Below are 21660 nucleotides of genomic sequence, written 5' to 3' on the forward strand. Positions count from 1 at the left end.
TGGTGGCTCATGCCTGTAATCCTAGCATTTTAGGAGGCTGAGGTGGACAGATCACGAGGTCAGGAGATGGAGACCATCCTGGCCACCATGGTGAAACCCCGTCTCTACTAAAAATACAAAAATATTAGCTGGGCGTGGTGGCAGGTGACTGTAATCCCAGCTACTCGAGAGGCTGAGGCAGGAGAATCGCTTGAACTCAGGAGGCAGAGATTGCAGTGAGCCGAGATCGCACCACTGCACTCCTGCTTGGAGACAGAGCAAGACTCCATCTGAAAAAACAAGCAAACAAAAAAGCTGTATATACATAAATATATTTAAATTTGAGGCCAGATACAGTGGCTTACACCATTTTGGGAGGCCAAGGTTTGGGGATAGCTTAAGCCCAGGAGTTTGAGACCAGCCTGGACAACATAGCAAGACTCAGACTTAAATTTTTTTTATTTTTATTTTTTTGATGGTGGCACATGCCTGCGTTCCCTGCTAGTTAGGAGGCTGACCTGAGCTTGGCATTTGGGAAGCTTCCTCAGTATCTCAGTCCCTGATGGGATGTGTGATATAGTTTGGACGTTTGTCCCTTCCAAATCTCACAATGAAATGTAATCCCTGGGCCGGGCACAATGGCTCACGCCTGTAATCCCAGTACTCTGGGAGGCTGAGGCGGGAGGATCACAAGGGCAGGAGTTCAAGAGCAGCCTGGCCAATATGGTGAAACCTGTCACTACTAAAAGTACAAAAGTTAGCCGGGCGTGGTGGCAGGTGCCTGTAGTCCCAGCTATTCAGGAGGCTGAGGCAGGAGAATCGCTTGAACCCAGGAGGCGGAGGTTGCAGTGAGCCGAAATCGCACCACTGCACTCCAGCCTGGGTGACGGATTGAGACTCCATTTCAAAAAAAAAAAAAAGGAAGAAATGTAATCCCTGGCTGGGCACACTGGCTCACACCTGTAATCCTAGCACTTTGGGAGGCCAAAGTGGGCGAATCACTTGAAGTCAGGAGGTCAACACCAGCCTGGCCAACATGGTAAAACACTGATTCTACTTTAAAAATACAAAAATTAGCTGGGTGTAGTGGCATGCACCTCTACTCCCATCTACCTGGAAGGCTGAGACAGGCGGATCAGGAACCCAGGAAACAGAGGCTGCACTGAGCCAAGATTGCACTACTGCACTCCAGCCTGGGCAACCGAGGGAGATTCCATATCAAAAAAAATAAAGAAAAGACAAAAAAGGCAAGACAAGATAGGAAGGAAGGAAGGAAGGAAGGAAGGAAGGAAGGAAGGAAGGAAGGAGGAAGGAAGGAAGGAAGGAAGGGAGGAAGGGAGGGAGGGGAGAAAGAGAGAGAGAGAAAGAGAAAGAAAGAAAGGAAAGAAAGAATAAAGAAAGAAAGAAAAAAGAAAGAAGAAAGAAAGGGAAAGAAAGAAATAAAAGAAGGAAAGAAATGTAATCCCTAATGTTGGAGGTTGGGCCTGGGGAAGGTGTTTGGGTCCTGGTGGTGCGTCTCTCATAAATGGCTTAGCACCATCCCTTTGGTGACTTTTTGCTCAGTTAGTTCACATGAGATCTATGTGGCACCCCCTACTCCTGCTTCTCCTCTTGCCATGTGATACACTGGCTCCTCCCTCACCTTCTGTCATGAGTGGAAGCTTCCTGAGGGCTCACCAGCAGCAGATGCCAGCACTATGCTTCCTGTACAACTTGCAGAACCATGAGCCAATGAAACCTCTTTTCTTTATAAATTACTCAGTCTCAGGTATTCCTTTGTAGCAACTCAAGAGGGGACTAACACAACGTGGAAGTGCCACATGTCCTGAACTTCCCAGGATGTCCCCACCTCACACAGTGCTGGGGGCTCCACTCACCCAACAGGCCCTTCTCCGTTAACGGCACTATCCATGTCAAACTCTAGCTCCTCCCGTGTGTGCTCCTCTTCTGATTTCCTGGCAAGGAGGGAAGCACAGAGTGAGAACTAAGGGGAAGAGGAGGTGGAGAGGCATTCTCCAGCAAAACTCCAACTTCTTCACCTGGAGACGTGGCAGACAGACAGAGAGGTGGTTTCCTAAAGTCACCCCAAAGGCACCTTCCCCCAGAGCCATGGCCAGAAAGGCAGAGTAACTGCCACTAGAGACACAGGGAGGATCCCCCCAAAACTCACCTCCCACAGCACTCCCTTAGTGGATGGAGAGACAGTCCTATTCCCAGGGAAGGGACACAAATGGGCAGATGAGGGAAGAAAGGTGGGCAGAGTGAGCAGAAAGGAGAAACTGAGCACCCCGCCCCCATCCCCACCACTCTTACCCCAGGGTACTGACCTGAAGGTGATGAGGCGGGTGTAGATGAGTGGGGGGCAAAAGAAGGCAAGAATCAGGGCCCAGATGGGTGTAGTGCTGGCCATATCTCCCCACCACTTCTGTGTCAGCAGAGACTGTGGGGGGTGGGCAGGATTAGGATTCAAATATCCCCCACAGCCCCTTCCCTAAGATGCCCAGCAAGGGTTGGACCACAGCTCCAAAGTACAGAGCAAGTGCCCAGTGTCACAGCCACAACTATTGAGGTAGGGAGACGGTGGTGAAAGGCAAAGACAACTTGGGCCAGGTTTTGACAGTAAACAGCCAACACTTAAATTGACACTATATGGCAGATACAGGGCTAAGCACTTTATGTAGATTAGTCCACTGAATCCCCAACACATAAGGGGGTGGGTACTAGTATCTCCTCCTTGGCACACATGAGGCACAGAGAGGTTAAGGAAATGGCCCAAAGAAACACAGCCTGTATATGGTAGAGCTGGATGAGTTTAACCACTATCCACAGCAAGGGACTCTGGGTAGCTGTTTGAAATGTGGGTAGCTAAACCATTCCAACAGATGAGGATGGGACTTCCTGTTGGGTGGGCACAACTTCCTGTACTGAAGTGAGATTCTGAGCCCCTGTCAGATTCAAACTAAAAATACTGATAATGTTTCCAAAATGTCAACTTGTCAGCATCGGAGAGACTGTGGGAGCAAGTGGGGCTTCCCAAGGCAGACGATTTCCTATAGAAAGGGTGGGATTTCCTAGGCCAAAGTTTATGTCCAAAAATAAAACGTAATTGTTCAGTAAGGCCATTCTAATTGCTGAGAACTGAAACTAGGGACCTCTAAAAGAATTGGAAAGGATTTCCTGTGGATGACATGGGACTTCCTGTGGATGACGTCAGACTTCCTGTGGATGACTTAGGACTTCCTTTGAAAGAAATGGACTCTTCCGTGAAAGCGGGAAGGACTTCTTAGGTTAAAGGTGGAACTTCCTGATAGGGTCACCAGGAGTTTCTCTATCTGGAGTGGAACTTTTTAGGAGGATGGGCTTTGTCGTGGGAAGGTTGGCTTTTAGTGGAAGGGAGTGAGGCTTCTTATGGGAAGAGCAGCCTTTCTGAGAGAGAAGAGAGACTTTCTGGGTAATCTCCAGGGAGAGGGGCTGGTCAAGACCATAGATGTTCCCAATGGCAGGGGCTCATCCCTCTACTTCCCAGAGTCCACTTGGAGACTGTTTGGGATGTTGATGTCGCAGATACTCACCTGTACCCCATCCTGGGCAAAGAAGGCACGGGCGTCAGCTTGCATGGCCAGCTGGAGGCAAGTGGCATCCCCCCAGAGCGGGCAGCGACGGAGGAGGAGGCGGGCAGCCCTTACCTCACTGCTGTGATAGCACTCACCAAAGAGGTCTAGAGGCAGAGGAGTTAATTATGTGACAGGGATGGGAAGTAGGGTGAGGGTGTGAAGGGAGAGGAAAGGGAATTTAAGGGGATGGCGCAGGGATATGTGAGGAGTGCGGAGATGCACATTCCCCCGCTGGCGGCAGCCCCCGTCCCTGCTCCCAGGCACCATGCTCCACGCACCAACGCCCATCCCCTCAAACTTGACCGCCAGGTCTTTCCTCCGTGCTGCCTCCTCAGCATCAGGCTCCAAACGTGCCATCACCCGGAGCAGCAAACAGGCCCCAAGAGCTGAGGAAACTGCATTGGAACCCTGGAGAGACAAAGCGGGCATGGATGCCTCAAAGACGGTTCATAGAGGGGGAGAAAGCCTGAAGTCAAGGGAAGGGACAGAGTCAGAGGTCAGAAACTAACTGGGGTCATCAGAGGCCAAGGAAGAAGCAATGTTTGGAGACAGATCTGGAAGAAACTGAACGTCAGTTGAAAATGCCAGAAGTCAGGTGGTTCAGAGACCAGGGATGCAAGTCACGGATGCAAGTCAGGGGTTCGAATGAATTCAGCAGTCACAGACAGGTCAAGAAGCAGTTGGAGGCTGGGTAAAGTGGCTCATGACTGTAATCCCAGCACGTTGGGAGGCTGAAGTGAAACCACCTTTGCAAAAATTACAACTGAGGAAATTATGACAATGAAAGAAATCAGACCTAGCTGACTCCATCTTGCTTCTAACCCTTAAGCTGTTCTTGCTTCTGGGCATAGGCTGAAGTAACTTTGGGAAGGAATTCAGTTCATGGTTTGACTCTGAAACAAAATCAATAATAGCCCTTTCCCAAAAGATGCCCTTCTTGCCTGGGGACCAGTCTGCCTTTGAGGACTAACAAATTAGCTACAAGATTATAAATTATGGGCCGGGCATGGTGGCTCACGCCTGTAATCCCAGCACTTTGGGATGCCAAGTCGGGCAGATCATGAGGTCAGGAGATCGAGACCATCCTGGCTAACACGGTGAAACCCCGTCTCTACTAAAAATACAAAAAATTAGCTGGGCGTGGTGGCGGGCGCCTGTAGTCCCAGCTACTCGGGAGGCTGAGGCAGGAGAATGGCGTGAACCCGGGAGGCAGAGCTGCAGTGAGCCAAGATTGTGCCACTGCACTCCAGCCTGGGCGACAGAGCGAGACTCTGTCTCAAAAAAAAAAAAAAAAATTAGAAATTATGGTTAGGGGGTCATGCAGCCTTTGGCTTCCCATATTGCTCCTGGGGATAACATTACTATTGTAAAACCTAAGATGAGTGCTTGAGATACTTTGCAGACCTTGCACTGGATGGATCAGCTGACATCACCCGGACTGTAATCTGGCTCAATGAGTTCTGCCTTCCCACTCAGGAACAAAAGACAGCCAGAAAAACTCACTTGGGCTCCCTGTGAGTCCATCTCCAACCTGACCAATCAGCACTCCCCACTTCCCAAGCCCCTACCCACCAAATTATCTTTAAAAACTCTCATCCCCGAATCCTCAAGGAGACTGATTTGAGTAATAATAAAACTGAGGTCTCCCGCATAGCCCGGCTCTGCGTTAATTACTCTTTCTCCATTACAATTTCCCTGTTTTGGTAAGTCGGCTCTGTCTAGGCAGCAGGCAAGGTGAACCCATTGGGTGGTTACAGATGCAGGAGGATTGCTTGAGCCCAGGAATTCAAGACCAGCCTAGGCAACATAGTGAGACTCCATATCCACAAAAAAAATTTTTTTTGGCCGGGCATGGTTGCTCACGCCTGTAATCCCAGCACTTTGGGAGGCTGAGGCAGGCGGATCACGAAGTCAGGAGATCAAGACCATCCTGGATAAAATGGTGAAACCCTGTCTCTACTAAAAATTAAAAAAAAATAAAAAAATAATTAGCTGGGGTTGCTGGCGGGCGCCCGGAAGCCCAGCTAATTTGGAGGGTGGGGGCAGGGGAATGGCGTAAACCCGGGGGGCGGAGCTTGCAGTGAGCTGAGATCCGGCCACTGCACTCCAGCCTGGGCGACAGAGCGAGACTCCGTCTCAAAAAAAATTTTTTTTAGTTAGCCAGGCGTGGTGGTTTGCTCCTGTAGTCCCAGCTACTAGGGAGGCTGAGGTAGGAGGATCAAATGAGCCCAGGAAGTTGAGGCTGCAGTGAGCCATGATCATGCCACTGCACTCCAGCCTGGATGACTGAGGAAGACACTGTCTCTAACAATAAAAGTTTTTTTTTTTTTTTTGAGACGGAGTCTCACTCTGTCACCAGGCTGGAGTGCTGTGGCTGGATCTCAGCTCACTGCAAGCTCCGCCTCCCGGGTTCACGCCATTCTCCTGCCTCAGCCTCCCAGGTAGCCACCTACTACTACTGTAGCCTGGGACTACAGGCGCCGCCACCTCACCCGGCTAGTTTTTTGTAGTTTTTAGTAGAGACGGGGTTTCACCGTGTTAGCCAGGATGGTCTCGATCTCCCAACCTCGTGATCCGCCCGTCTCGGCCTCCCAAAGTCCTGGGATTACAGGCTTGAGCCACCGCGCCCGGCCAACAATAAAAGTTTTAAAAGCACTTGGAGAGGTAACCAAAAATGCCAGTGTAGGGAACTTCAAAACTTCATCCCTCCACAAAAGCAACCAATAGCTAGCAAAAACTGTCAGAATCAACTTTTCTAGAATTCTGGAATCTAATCCAAAACTTACCAAAAAAACCAAGAAAATGCTTAATGAAGAGACTACTAAATTTCAGTAAGAGGGCGCTGCAGCATTTTAACCTACCCACTTACTATATCCCCAGCTCCCCAGCTCAGTGGCAGCCTTGAAGACAAAGACACACATTCCTGGTGTGGGCCGCTGGTACTAGAGGAGCAATTCAGACCTTACCCTCCAGAATTGTGGTCGCGTGGGGCCCTATCTGGTGGCTCCCTGAAGCAACAGCTGAAGGGTTTGACTTTGCTTCACCTGCCTTAGAGCTTTCCCCAGAGAAAAAATGCCTTTCCAGCAGTGTGTGTTAAAATCTTTTTTGAGATGGAGTTTCACTCTTGTTGCCCAGGCTGGAGTACAATGGTAAGATCTCAGCTCACCACAACCTCTGCCTCCCGGCTTCAAGCAGTTCTGCCTCAGCCTCCCAGGTAGCTGGGATTAGAGGTATGCGCCACCATGCCTGGCTAATTTTTGGTATTTTTAGTAGAGATAGGGTTTCTCCATGTTGGTCAGGCTGGTCACAAATTCCTGACCTCGGGTGATCTGCCCGCCTCGGCATCCCAAAGTGCTGGGATGACAGCGGGAGTCACCGCACCGGCTTGTTAAAATCTTTCAAAGGCAAATGAATTCTCCACAGCCACCAGAGTCAAGGAATCACAGTAAAGGCAGCAATAGATACACTAAGCAGCTTGGAAAGAAAGAGGCTATGAGCTGGGCGCGGTGGCTCAAGCCTGTAATCCCAGCACTTTGGGAGGCCGAGACGGGCGGATCATGAGGTCAGGAGATCGAGACCATCCTGGCGAACACGGTGAAACCCTGTCTCTACTAAAAAATACAAAAAACTAGCCGGGTGAGGTGGCGGGCGCCTGTAGTCCCAGCTACTCGGGAGGCTGAGGCAGGAGAATGGCGTGAACCTGGGAGGTGGAGCTTACAGTGAGCTGAGATCCGGACACTGCACTCCAGCCTGGGCGACAGAGTGAGACTCCGTCTCAAAAAAAAAAAAAAAAAAAAAAAAAAAGAGGCCATGAAAGGAAACACTTGGAGGAAATAAGGGCTTTGAAAAGCTTCCTTGTGTGCCAGGAAATTCAAAAGGCTAGATGCATGACTAGGGCTAGCGGCGTACTCAGAAAATACCAAAGAAAACCTGACGCTCTTATCTCTGCCTGAACTTTAGGCTCTGCACAAGCAGGAAGTGAAGACTAAAGCAGAATTGTAAACAGCTTGGCTAACTATTGAAAGACTGCTTCAATACACAGCCATGGTGGGCCAGGCGCGGTGGCTCAAGCCTATAATCCCAGCACTTACAGGGAGTTTCTTGTGTTTGCTTCTATGGTTCCAGGTATTTAAGGATATCTCTGTCAAGTCACTAGCAGACCACTAAGCTAACAGAAGAGGGGCTTCCACGGCCACACATGACAAAGAATACAGACTTTCCTAAAAAAAAAGAGAGAGAGAGAATACAGACTTTTCTTCTAAAAAAACTTTAGAGAAGTCACTAAACAGGGTGGGTATGGTGGCTCACACCTATAATCCCTGCACTTTGGGAGGCCGAAGCAGGTGGATCACCTGAGGTCAGGAGTTTGAGACCAGCTTGGCTAGCATAGTGAAACCCCATCTCTACGAAAAATACAAAAATTAGCCGGGTGTGGTGGTACACACCTGTAATCCCAGCTACTTGGGAGGCTAAGGCAGGAGAATCGCTTAAACCTGGGAGGTGGAGCTTGCAGTGACCTGAGATTGCACCACCACACTCTAGCCTGGGCCACAGAGCGAGACTCCATCCCAAAACAACAACAAGAAAAAGAAAAAAGAAAAGTCACTAAACAAACAACAATGACCCACAGCAAGCAACAGCCACAACAAACCCTGGAGGGAGGGCATAAGCTGATTTCCAGAGTTGCAACATTATCATATTCAAAATGTTCCCCTTTTCAACAAAAAATTATGAGGCATGCAAAGAAACAAGACAATATGGTTCATATACTGGAAAAAAAAAGAAATTAATAGAGACCAGCCACAGTGGCTCACACCTGTAATCCCAGCACTTTGGGAGGCCAAGGCAGGAGAATTGCTTGAGCCCAAGAATTCAAGACCAGCTTGGGCAACATAGTAAGACCCCATCTCTGCAGATTTTTTTTTTTTTTTTTTTTTTTTTGAGATGGAGTCTCGCTCTGTTGCCCAGGCTGGAGTGCAGTGGCCAGATCTCAGCTCACTGCAAGCTCCGCCTCCCGGGTTTACGCCATTCTCCTGCCTCAGCCTCCCGAGTAGCTGGGACTACAGGTGCCCGCCGCCTCGTCTGGCTAGTTTTTTGTATTTTTTGATAGAGACGGGGTTTCACCGTGTTAGCCAGGATGGTCTCGATCTCCTGACCTCATGATCCGCCCATCTCGGCCTCCCAAAGTGCTGGGACTACAGGCTTGAGCCACCGCACCCGGCCATGCAGATTTTTTTAAAATTAGCTTGTCATGTGGCCGGTAGACCCAGCTACTCAGGAGGCTGAGGTGGGAAGATCGCTTGAGTCCAAGAAGGTCAAGGTTGCAGTGAACTCTGGTCACACCACTGCAGTCCAGCCTGAGTGACAGAATGAGACTCTGTCTCAACAACAAGAAAAAAAAGAAAAAAAGAAAAGAAAGGAAAATAAATGAAATGAATAGAAATGAGTAGGAAAAATAAATAAATGAATAGAAACTATCCCTGCAGAAACTCAGACATTGAACTTACTAGACAAAGACTTTAAATAACCTGTCTTAAATATGCTCAAAGAGCTAAAGGAAATCATGAAAAAAGAACTAAAGGTAGACAGGAAAAAGATGTCTCACCCCCTAGAGAATAAGAATACAGAGATAGAGGCAGTGTTTCCTGAAACTGGGTTAATTCTTTATAGAAATGTGAACACTGAATTTATTTTTTTAAAAATAATAAAAATTTAGGCCGGGCGCGGTGGCTCAAGCCTGTAATCCCAGCACTTTGGGAGGCTGAGACGGGCGGATCACGAGGTCAGGAGATTGAGACCATCCTGGCTAACACGGTGAAACCCCATCTCTACTAAAAAATACAAAAAACTAGCCAGGCGCGGTGGCTGGCGCCTGTAGTCCCAGCTACTCGGGAGGCTGAGGCAGGAGAATGGCGTGAACCCAGGAGGCGGAGCTTGCAGTGAGCTGAGATCCGGCCACTGCACTCCAACCTGGGCGACAGAGCGAGACTCCGTCTCAAAAAAAAAATAATAATAATAATAATAATAATAAAAATTTAAAAAAATAAAAAATAAAAAACCAGAAAACATCTTATATGTACATAGGTCTTGAGTGAAGTGGTGCTTTTTTTTCCTGCTTTTTATAGAAGAGATTGAGAATGGTACTCTAATCAAAAATAAAGTTTTGTAGTGGGACCAGGGGAGAAAAAAAAGAATATAGAGATAGAAATTACAGAAAGGAACCAAACAGAAACTCTGAAGCTAAAAAGCACAATAACTGAAACATAAAAACCACTAGAGGGACTCAACAGTAGATTCATAAAAAAGGCAAAATAAAGATCAGTGAATTTGAAGCTAAGTTCATTGAGATTATCCAGCTGGAGGAGAAAAAAGAAAAACAAATGAAGGAAAATAAGTAGAGCCTAAGGGACTTGCAAGACACCATACAGAATACTAATACACACATAATGAGAGTCCAAAAGGAAAAGAAAGAGAGAAAGGGAAAGAAATAATATTTGAAGATATAATGTCCTAAAAACTTCCAAAATTTCGTGAAAGACGTAAGTCTACACATCCAGGAAGCTCAAGGAACTCCAAGTAAAATAAATTCAGAGAGATCCACACTGAGATATGTTATCAAAGGCCAAAACAAAGAGAGGATCTTGGCCGAGCATGGTGGCACATGCCTGTAATCCCAGCATTTTTTGAAGTCGAAGCAGGCGGATCACTTGAGGTCAGCAGTCCAGCCTGGCTAACATGGTGAAACCCCATCTCTACTTAAAAAAAAAAAAAAAAAAATACAAAAATTAGCCATGCATGGTGGCAGGTGCCTGTAATCCCAGTTACTTGGGAGGCTGAGGCAGGAGAATTACTTGAACCTGGGAGACTGAGGTTGCAGTGAGCCAAGATCATGCCACTGCACTGCAGCCTGGGCAACAGAGCGAGACTCTGTCTCGAAAAGTAAAAATATAAAATAATGCTTGATATGAGGGAGAGAAAAGAAAGAGGAAGCAGTTGGAGGCATATATCACGGATGGAGGATGGGGCGACGGTCAGGTGATGTCAGGGGTCGGGGAATTGTATGGTAATTGTATGGTGAACACTGGCATCCAGTGGCCTAAAGGACAGGGATGCAGGAGCGCCAAGTCAGCACTCACCATCTCCCAGAAGTACATGGCCATCTGTGCCCTGTTCAGCAGCAGTGCCCAAATAAGCAGGTCACTCCAGGGGGCCTGCCCGAGGTCAACATCCAGTGAGAACAGCGAGGTGGCCTTGTCCGAGAGCAGACCCGTCTGCCAGCAAAAGGAGGGGTGGTGAGGACTGGCCCCTCCCCAACACTGGCCACCACCAGCCCTGCCCCTGGTTTGGTCACACCCCTGCTCTGGCCACGCCCCATTCCTGATGTAATCCCGCCCCCAGGTCCTTCCCATGGAGAGGGGGCCCCCCCAGCTTTGCCCGGTCCTTACGCTCTCCCCGAAGCCCTGGCCTGGGTGAGGGTCCCAGGCGCCCCCGGAGGGGTACCTCGGCGCACACATCTTCCCCAGCAGCATCCTCAGCACATGCCCCACGTCAGGGGGCCGGGGCTCCGCAGCTCCCCCTTTTTGGGCTAGGGCTTTGGTGCCTGCGCTGTGGGACGCCTGATCCAAAAGGTTGCGGATGAGCGAGTTGGGGGGCGCCGCGCCGTAGAGTTGGGCCAGGCGCATCGGGGTCAGAAAGCGGCCCAAGCTGAGGCCGTGGGAGATGAGCAAGCGCACGAACTCGGGCCGGTCATTCAGCAGGGCGTCCATGAGGGAGGCTTCGAGATGGAAGGACTGGCGGGGGTGCGATGAATGGGGGAAGAGATTAGCTCAAAGGTTAAGGACAAGAGAAGGGAGTACAACGGTATGAGGGACAGATGGATGGATGGATGGATGGATGGCTTGATGGATGGATGGATGGATGGACAGACGGATGGATGGACAAAGGGATGGATGGATAAAATGGATGGATGGATGGATGGACAAATGGATGGATGGATAAATAGATGAATGAACGGATGAATGGATAGATGGATGTACAGGGTGGAGAGATGGATAGATGGACAGAGGGATGGATGGGGAGAGAGGAAACATGTTGGGGCAGATGGACAATCAGAGATGGATGGGCAATTAAGGGAAGGCTGGACAGGCCATAATGGAAGGCAGGGTGGAAAGGTGTCTAAAAAGGCAGAGAGGGAGGAGAGCACAGTCCCCTTGTCAGGATGCCCAACCCCAGGCCCTGACCCCTCACCCGCCATTGGATGTCCCCCCGAAAGAGTTCACTCTGGGCAATGTCCACGCGGTTCCAAGCCACAGCCAAACGCAGCTCGTCCAGGTAGGCTGAGGCCTCCGAGCTCCCGCAGGCTGGAAGGATTAGAGGGAGAGGGGGCAAGAAGTCAGGGGAGGAGGGACATCTTATGAATGTCTATTTTGCTTCTATTTTGCATGCCTGACTTTTAAACTCTGCATAAAGGGGGTGCTACTGGGCAGAGTGTGGGGGTCTTTAAGCAGTCAGGTTATGATAAGCATAAGGTCATTTGGCTCAGGGCCAGAGCACAGACCACTGGTTTACAGCCCCCAAGAAGAAAGAAAAGGAATCACTTATTCATTTAATATTTATTGAGGTATGTTATGGACCAAGCAGTGGAGAGAGAAATCGGATACAGTTCCTACCCTGAGGAAGCTGGTTCTATTGGGGGAAATATGTCCCCCCAACACATAACTACCCTTAGAGTGCTTGGTGCCCTCAGAGGTGGGCATATAATATGATTAGGACCCAGAGGAGGATATGGTCACAGAGGTATAGAGTGGCCCAAGACAGCTCCCAGAGAATGTGTGTTGAGGTAGCACTTCGAAAGACCACCAGGATTGGGAGGTGTGCATCTAAGATGGGAAAAGGGCGTTCAAAGCAGCAGGCACAGCAGAAGCAAAGGCCTGGGTGCAAAAACAAAACAAAACAACAACAAAAAAAAACCACACAGCAGATGATGACAAATGTGAGTCACTCTGATTTCTGAAACTTGGGGTTTGTTGTGAGGGGAAAGAGGTGACAACAGCAGAAAATGAGATTGGAAAAAATCTGAACATGAGAGGGACTCGGAGAGACCCTGGAGGTCACTAAAACAGCAAGAGAGAACAAGAAACCCTTAAAAATTTAGCCATAGCAGAGGGTGGTTTGTATGGTGACTATTAGTAAGGCTCATTTCTTCATCTCTGATTTTTTTTTTTTCGAGACGGAGTCTTGCTCTGTCACCCAGGCTGGAGTGCAGTGGCCGGATCTCAGCTCACTGCAACCTCCGCCTCCCGGGTTCATGCCATTCTCCCGCCTCAGCCTCCTGAGTAGCTGGGACCACAGGCGTCCGCCACCTCGCCCGGCTAATTTTTTGTACTTTTAGTAGAGACAAGGTTTCACTGTGTTAGCCAGGATGGTCTCGATCTCCTGACCTCGTGATCCGCCCGTCTCGGCCTCCCAAAGTGCTGGGATTACAGGCTTGGGCCATCGCGCCCGGCCAAAACCCTTAAAAATTTGATCCAGCTATTTAGTGGATCCAAACATGTACAGTCAACAGGGGCATGAAAAGTCCTGAAGGGCATTTGTTGTGACATGGAGTTAGGTTTCCTTCTGCCTCCACTTGCTCTGTATCTATCTCCAAAACAAATTCATCTCATTCTGGTTGCTCCAAAAACTGGTACCACAGAAAGAGATAATCTCATGCAGCAGACATGAGCAATGGGCTCTGGGGCAGGAAGACGTGGGTTCCAGTCCTCGGTCCACCAGTACCAGCTGAGTGACTTCAGGCAAGCCATTGAACCTTGGGAGCCTCGGTTTCCTCATCTATGAAATGGGAGATAGTGGCACCCCCTTCAGAGCACTGTAATCAATTACAGTAACTGTGAGAGGAAATTCCACGCTGTGGTGACTCTGTAGCTTGACCAGTGTAGCCTCTAAGGCTGTAGTTGAGGAAACAGAGGCCCAGAAAGGCAGTCACATGTCTAGGACCACATGGCTTTCTGTGCTCTTTCAAAACCCAGATGTCCATTCAGAGCGGGCTTTTCTATGATTTTCTTTTCTTTTCTTTTTTTTTTTTTTGAGACGGAGTCTCGCTCTGTTGCCCGGGCTGGAGTGCAGTGGCTGGATCTCAGCTCACTGCAAGCTCCGCCTTCCGGGTTTACGCCATTCTCCTGCCTCAGCCTCCCGAGTAGCTGGGACTACAGGCGCCCGCCACCTCGAACGGCTAGTTTTTTGTATTTTTTAGTAGAGACGGGGTTTCACCGTATTAGCCAGGATGGTCTCGATCTCCTGACCTCGTGATCCGCCCGTCTCGGCCTCCCAAAGTGCTGGGATTACAGGCTTGAGCCACTGCGCTTGGCCTTCTATGATTTTCTATAATTCTAGGAAGCTCTCCTACTTCCCCCACAGTTTCAAAAGAAGCAAACAAAATCGTTTATTTATTTATTTATTTTTTAAGAGGAGTCTTACACTGTCGCAGGGGCTGGTGTGCAGTGGCACAATCTCGGCTCACTGCAACCTCTGCCTCCCGGGTTCAAGCGATTACAGGCACTGGCCGCCACGCCCAGCCCGGCTAATTTTTTTTGTATTTTTGGTAGAGATGGGGTTTCACTATGTTGGCCAGGCTTGTCTGGAACTCCTGACCTCGTGATCTGCCCACCTCAGCCTCCCAAAGTGCTGGGATTATAGATGTGAGCCACTGCACCCAGCCCAAAATCATTTATAATATTTTGATTTATAGGCCGGGCATGGTGGCGCATGCCTGCAATCCTAGCACTTTGGGAGGCCAAGGTGGGCGGACTGCCTGAGCTCAGGAGTTCGAGACCAGCCTGGGTAGCACAGTGAAACCCTGTCTCTGCTAAAATACAAAAAATTAGCCGGGCATGGTGGCGTGCGTCTGTAGTCCCAGCTACTCGGGAGACTGAGGCAGGAGAATTGCTTGAACCCGGGAGGCGGAGGTTGCAGTGAGCCGAGATCGTATCACTGCACTCCAGCCCGGGTGACAGAGCAAGACTCCATCTTAAATAATAATAATAATAATAATAGGCTGGGCGCAGTGGCTCACGCCTGTAATCCCAGCACTTTGGGAGGCCGAGGTGGGCAAATCACCTGAGGTCAGGAGTTCGAGACCAGCCTGACCAACATGGAGAAACCCCACCTCTACTAAAAATACAAAATTAGCTGGGTGTGGTGGTGCACGCCTGTAATCCCAGCTACTTGGGACACTGAGGCAGGAGAATCACTTGAACCCAGGAGGTGGAGGTTGCGGTAAGCCGAGATCATATCATTGCACTCCAGCCTGGGCAACAAGAGCGAAACTCTGTCTCAGAAATAATAATAATAATACCTTGCTTTATATTCTGCCTTAATCTGGCACCATTTGTCACCTGGACACCCGACCCTGTCCCCACCTTGTCCCTTCATACTCACCATGTTCCATACTCAACTCAGTATCTAACCCTCAAACCCATCTTCCCTGCGTCCTCATCTCAGGCCCCTCTATCCACCCAGTCAATAAGGCAGACCCCCAGATACTGTCCTTGTCCCTTCCTGCCCCTCCCATCTCACAGGCCATCAGCCCCCAAGTTCCAAGTCCCATGTCCAGCCTCCTGACTCTCTGCTGAGCCTCCCCTACTGTCCCCCTGGCCCCAGCGGCAGCTCAAGCTTTGGCCCCCCCAACCACTGTCACTGCAGTCTCTTCTCTCCTCTCCACTCTGCACCCACCTACTCCCAGAGGGTCTGTTTTTGTTTTGTTTTTTTTGTGACAGGGTCTTCCTCTGTCACCCAGGCTGGAGTGTAGTGGCACCGTCACAGCTCACTTCAGCTTTGAGACATCCTGGGCTCAAGCGATCCTCCTGCCTCAGCCTCCCAAGTAGCTGGAACTACAGGAACATAGTGCCACGCCCAGCTAATTTTTTATAGAAATGGGGGCCTCATTATGCTGCCCAGGCTCGTCTCAAACTCCTGGGCTCAAGTGAACCTCCTTCCTTGGCCTTCCAAAGTGCTGTAATTACAGGCATGAGCCTTCACACTTGGCCAGAGAGTCTTTTTTATCCACACAACCGACCCTGGTCCTCTGCTGCCTCTCAAGGACAGCCTTTAGACCCTCTGCCTGGCATTTGAGGTCCTGGGTGGTTTGGCCCTACCCGCCTTACTGGCCTTGTCTCCAACACTCCCTTCATGCCAATGATACATACCAGCCCTGCGAGCCTCTGACGTCTCTCCAAACATGCCCCTTCTTATGGGCTTGAGAATTATACAGACTCACATGAAAAGCCTGACCCCTGCTACTAGCCAGATGACCTTGGGCAAGCGATTTTTCCTCTCTCTGAGCCTCAGTCTCTTCATCTGCAAAATGGAGTGATAATCCTTGCAGGCAGGGAAGGGAGATGAAGGGCAAAGGAGTATACCAACTGCCCAGCACTAGGCCTACCTATGCTAGACTCTTAAGAAGCATTCATGGGCCCGGGGCGGTGGCTCAGGCCTGTAATCTCAGCACTTTGGGAGGCCGAGGTGGGCAGATCACGAGGTCAGGAGGTCAAGACCATCCTGGCCAACACGGTAAAACCCCGTCTCTACTAAAAATACAAACATTAGCCAGTCGTGGTGGCAGGCACCTGTAGTCCCAGCTTCTCCGGAGGCTGAGGCAGGAGAATCGCTTGAACCCGGGAGGTGGAGCTTGCAGTGAGCCGAGATTGCGCCACTGTACTCCAGCCTGGGCAACAGAGCAAGACTCCGTCTTAAAAAAAAAAAAAAAAAAAAAAAAAAGACCTTGCCCTTTCTTTCTTGCTGAAATTTCATCCATTCAACTCTGCTATCCCCAGGCCTATCAGCCATCTACAGTTCCCCCAGTGGACTGCGATCACTTACACGCTCCTGCTGGGCTTACACCACCACCCCCGCAAACCACATCTTACAGAGCTGCCTTATTTTCTCTCAGGAGGCTGCTGAGGCTGCTGAGTTAACTTCTGCAGAGTGAATCAGATTTGCCCCCTGAGAGTCACCTTATACTGAAGGACGTGCCCCCAGAGGAAATGGAACCATATTAAGACGAGATCCCTCTTACTGGGCCCCCACCAGGGACCGGGCACGACTCATACCTTGCCTTGGAGGCTTATAACACTCCTGCAAGATATTATCACCACTTTCCACAGAGAGAAACCGGGGCTCAGAGAGGGGAAGCTGCTTTCTCAAGACCACACAGCAAGAAAGAGGCCAAGCTGGTTTGTTTCTTTTTGCTTGTTGGTTTGTTTCTTTTTGAGACAGAGTCTCGCTCTGTCGCCCAGGCTGAAATGCAGTGGTAACCCCAGTCCTTTGGGAGACTGAGGCGGGAGGATCAGTTGAGGCCAGGAGTTCACGACCAGCGTAGGCAACAGAGCAAGACCTCGTCTGTACCAAAAAAAAAAAAAAAATTTTTTTTAATTTACCAGTGTAGTGGCAGGCAGGTGTGTTCCCAGCTACTCAGAAGGCTGAGGTAGGAGGATCACTTGAGCCTGGGAGGTTGAGGCTGCAATGAGCCGTGATCACACCACTGTACTCCAGATTGGCCTACAGAGCAAGACCCTGTCTCAATAAATAAATAAATAAGCCCCACCCCAGCCTCTTCCAGGTGGGTATTATGCTTCCCCGCCTTGGTTTTCATCATTCCATCCTCCAAGCTGCCATTTCTAGTGAAATATCTGGACTTCCTCACAGGGAGACAGTGTTTTGGTTCATGTCTAGACAGAGTGCTTCATGCATATTGGAAGCATATAGGGAAGGAAGAATGGGGTGGGTGGATGGATAGATGGAAGAACAGTTGGATGGATGCATGAAAAGCTGGAGGGGTAGAAGGGTAAATGGATGAAAGATCAATGGATGGAGGAATGAGTGGATGAAATTGTCAGTGGATGTGTGGACGGACAGGTGAGAAGATGGATGATGGATGGAGGAATGAGTGGATGGAATTCTCAGGAATTGTTGGTGGATGTGTGGATGGACAGGTGAAAGGATGGATGGATGAAAGAATGACAGATGACTGGAAGGATGGGTAGGTAAAGAGATGGAAAGATCGACCTGTACATATGGATGGATGGCTGGAAAGTTGAAAGAATGGCTAGATGGATCCAATAGAGGAAAGCAGACGCTGGAACATAATGGAAGCATCCGGGAAAACTACCCAAATAGCACCATGCAAAGCCCCAAAGGGGAAAGATATTAAGAGGGGTAAAGGGGGCATGGGCCTTGGATTAGAGAGGGTGGATGAAGTGCCCAGGCCAGGAAAGGTGTCCAAGGTTGAACTGAGAGAGGGGGAGGACCGGAGGGTACAACTTTTACCCTTCACAAGGGCCTTCAAAACTATGGTCTCGAATTCCTCAGACCCATCCTCAGAAGAACAGACTGTCAGGAGCTCCTTCCGGGTCATAATCCTCTCCACCTGTGGAATAGCCAGTTCTGGATCCCTAGCCCAGCTCCATCCCCAGCTCCTGTTGGGCCCTGTCCAAAGGGATAGAGGAGGCCATTCCCCTCCAGGACCTAATAGTCTAGGTGCCCAGAACCCTCTACTCCTGGAAACTGGAAGTCCAGGCCCCCAGCCCCTCCTCCCTCAGACCCAGAAGCCCAAGTCCCCAGTTCCCTCCCATCTCAGGATCCAGAGTTGGGCCCCCAGTGTCATACCTGGGCCTGCAGGACCTCAGGGTCCCCTTTGGGAAAGAAACGCCTGATTCGATCCCGGGCTTCGCCTTGCCTGGCTCCCCCACTCCCTGGGGCCAGAGTGTCTTCCAGGGTCTCCGCCAGGCAGTCCGCAGCTCCCCCAGAGCCGGCCACGAGGAGACAGGGGAGCTGAGCCTGGGTGGCGTTCTCTATTTGCTACAGGATAAAGGGGAGAGTCACGTCAGAGAAGGCAGGATATTCACCCTACCCAGAGTCAGACCCCCAGACCCTCCCTATGACTCAGGACCCAGGAGTCCTAGCCCCCAACTCTCCTTCCTCCTTAGATCCAGGCATCCAGGCCCCTGTACCGTCAACATCTTCTCATCACCATCGATCAGGAGGAGCAGGACAGGGATGTCAATTCCAGTCCCTGAGGCAAGAAGAGAAGGGGGCTTGATTACCTCCCATCAGCCTTTGCTGGAGATAGGAGAAAACCACATATCCCAGGAGTCCCTGGGGCAAATATCAGCCTTGTCCTAATCTTCTGTTCAGAGGCTCATTGGAATTGTCATTTCTTTTTTTACTTAATTACGTATTTATTTTAGAAATGAGCGTCTTGCTGTGTTGGCCAGGGTGGTCTCGAACTCCTGGCCTCAAGCAATCCTCCCAACTTGGCCTCCCAAAGCGCTGGGATTACAGGCATGAGCCACCGCACCAGCCTAACTTTTGAAACAGGGTGTCACTCTATCACCCAGGATGGAGTGCAGGGCCATGATCACACCTTACTGCAGTCTTGATCCTCCTACTTTAGCCTTCTAAGCAGCTGGGACGACAGGCATGCACCACCGTGCCCAGCTAACTTTTTAAATTTTGGTAGAGACGGAGGTCTTGCCATCTTGCCCAGGCTGGTCTCGAACTCCTGGACTCAAGGGATCCTCCCACCTTGGCCTCCCAAAGTGCTGGAATTACAGCTGTGAGCCAGCGTGCCCAGCCACAATTGTCGTCTTTGTTCAGGAGGGAGCTAGATTTTGAAGACAGTAATGCTTAACTTCCCCAGGGAGGAGGGGGCTGAGGACCGGGACTCCTGAGTCCTTGAATGAGGCAGGTATTTCTTGCATGAGTCAATCTTGTAATTGATTAACCATCAGGAGCCAGAGGGAGTGAAAGTTCAAACAGAAAGTAAAGGAAATGAGAATAGAAAGGGCTATCCAAACACAATATAGATATGTACTAAAATCCAATTGCACCATAAAGATAAGATTAAACTAACTCTATTCCCATTAAAATTAGAAACTAGGCCAGGCGAGGTGACTCACACCTGTAATCCCAGCACTTTGGGAGGCCGAGGTGGGTGGATTACCTGAGGTCAGGAGTTCAAAACCAGCCTGACCAACATGGTGAAACCTCATCTCTACTAAAAATACAAACATTAGGCAGGGTGTAGTGGCTCACGCCTGTAATCCCAGCACTTTGGGAGGCTGAGGCGGGCAGATCACGAGGTCAGGAGTTCGAGACCAGCCTGACCAACATGGTGAAACCCCATCTCTACTAAACATACAAAAATTAGCTGGGCATGGTGGCACATGCCTGTAATCCCAGCTACTCAGGAGTTTGAGGCAGGAGAATCGCTTGAACCCAGGAGGCAGAGGTTGCAGTGAGCCAAGATCGTGCCACTGCACTCCAGCCTGGGTGACAGAACGAGTCTCCATCTCAAAAAAACACGAAAATTTGCCGGGCATTGTGCCACATGCCTGTGGTCCCAGATACTCAGGAGGCTGAGGCAGGAGAATCGCTTGAGCCCAGGAGGCAGAGGTTGCAGTGAGCTGTGATTGCACCACTGCACTCCAGCCTGGGCAACAGAGAGAGACCCCTTTTCAAAAAAAAAAAAGAAAGAAAGAAAATTATGAGATACCTGGGAATTCACTCATCCAGAAAGGCACAGGATATTTATGAGGAATCTTACAAATTTTATTTAAGGACAGGTCTAATAAATGGAAAAACTAACAGTAAGTCAACTTGTCACAAATTAACATATAAATTCAGTACAGCCTGGAGAAAGAGGGAGGTTAAGAGGAAGTTTGGAGGTGTTTACCCTATTTTGAATGGAACAGAATCATTTTAAACTTCATATGGAAAAATAAGTGTCAGAGAAGAGCCAAGAAATTGTTCAGAAAGGACAGTGAGAAGGAGCTTTCGTTAACATATATTAAAGCATCTTTATTTATGTATTTATTTTTATGATTGAGACAGGGTGTCACTCTGTCACCCAGGCTGGAGTGCAGTGATACCATCTCGGCTCACTGCAGCCTCCACTTCCTAGGCTCAAGCGATCCTCCCACCTCAGCCTCCCCAGTAGCTGGGACTACAGGCATGTGCCACCATGCCTGGCAATTTATTTTTATTTTTGTAGAAATGGAGTTTCATTATGTTGCCAGGCTGGTCTTGAATTCCTGAGTTCAAGTGATCCACCCGCCTCGGCCTCCTAAAGTGCTGCATTACAGGCGTGAGCCACCACACCTGGCCTTAAAACATCTTTAAACTGCTGTAATCAAAGCATAGTTTGGCCCCAGGAATATATAAGTAGAGAAAAAAAAAGTTTTCAAAACGGATTTCAACAGATAAAGGATCTGAATACGCAACCACAAGAATTTCTTTTCAGCTAGGAAAGGATGGTTTATTAAATGGCCATAAAGAAAACATAGCTTCTCCTTTGGAGGAACAGAAATATAGACTCCTGACCTCAAAATATGTAAAAAATCATTTCCAGATGGATTAAAGGTTTAAATATAAAACTAAGAGATATTAAAAGACGACTTAGGAGAATATTTGTCTTGGAGTGGGATGAGCCTTTCTAAGACAGGCAGCCAAGGGGTTATAAAAGAGACAAAAGCTATATCTAACCCCATAAAAACGATAGGATTTTTTTATAGCAATAGACACCACATAAAAGTTGCTTTTTACATTTTGTTGCTGGGCGCAATGGCTTATGCCTGTAATCCCAGCATTTTGGGAGGCCAAGGTGGGTGGATCGCTTGAGCTCAGGAGTTCGAGACCAGCCTGGGCAACATGGCAAAATCCCGCTTCTACCAAAAACACAAAAAATTAGCTGGGCGTGGTGTGGTGATGTGCACCCGTGGTTCTAGCTACTCAGGAAGCTGAGGTGGAAGGATTCCTTGAGCCCAGGAGGCGGAGATTGCAGTGAGCCAAGATCATACCACTGCACCACTGCACTCCAGCCTGGGTGAGACCCTACCTCAAAAAAAAAAAAAAAAAAGACCTTTTATTTAGCATCAAACATTTAGTGTCAAACATTAGTAAACCTTAGATATCCACAAACTGGGAATTTTTTTATATTTTTTTAAACTGTAATTCCATGAAAGATTCGACTGGGGAATTTTTTTTTTTTTTTTGAGACGGAGTCTCGCTCTGT

General features: G+C 49.2%; 3 protein-coding genes across 4 annotated transcripts in view; 1 reads left to right on the forward strand and 2 right to left on the reverse strand.

The window, feature by feature from the left end:
- Positions 1 to 21660, reverse strand: part of PRRG2 (proline rich and Gla domain 2) — a 238234-nt gene that overhangs the window by 195466 nt on the left and 21108 nt on the right. The gene's annotated exons all lie outside the window — the stretch shown is intronic.
- The window catches only part of NOSIP (nitric oxide synthase interacting protein), a 223046-nt gene that overhangs the window by 179712 nt on the left and 21674 nt on the right, over positions 1 to 21660 (forward strand). The window lies entirely within an intron of this gene.
- The window catches only part of TRPM4 (transient receptor potential cation channel subfamily M member 4), a 53899-nt gene that overhangs the window by 20260 nt on the left and 11979 nt on the right, over positions 1 to 21660 (reverse strand). Inside the window, exons 7-16 of the mRNA XM_031934804.1 lie at positions 18599 to 18660; positions 18255 to 18446; positions 17916 to 18015; positions 11841 to 11953; positions 11039 to 11383; positions 10730 to 10864; positions 3872 to 4001; positions 3552 to 3697; positions 2307 to 2419; positions 1857 to 1934 (exon numbers count right to left, since the gene is read on the reverse strand). Of these exons, the coding sequence (XP_031790664.1) occupies positions 1857 to 1934; positions 2307 to 2419; positions 3552 to 3697; positions 3872 to 4001; positions 10730 to 10864; positions 11039 to 11383; positions 11841 to 11953; positions 17916 to 18015; positions 18255 to 18446; positions 18599 to 18660 (1414 nt within the window). The remainder of the gene's footprint in view (positions 1 to 1856; positions 1935 to 2306; positions 2420 to 3551; positions 3698 to 3871; positions 4002 to 10729; positions 10865 to 11038; positions 11384 to 11840; positions 11954 to 17915; positions 18016 to 18254; positions 18447 to 18598; positions 18661 to 21660) is intronic.

The sequence above is a fragment of the Piliocolobus tephrosceles genome, chromosome 21 (assembly GCF_002776525.5).
Source record: "Piliocolobus tephrosceles isolate RC106 chromosome 21, ASM277652v3, whole genome shotgun sequence".
Classification (NCBI taxonomy): Eukaryota; Metazoa; Chordata; class Mammalia; order Primates; family Cercopithecidae; genus Piliocolobus; species Piliocolobus tephrosceles.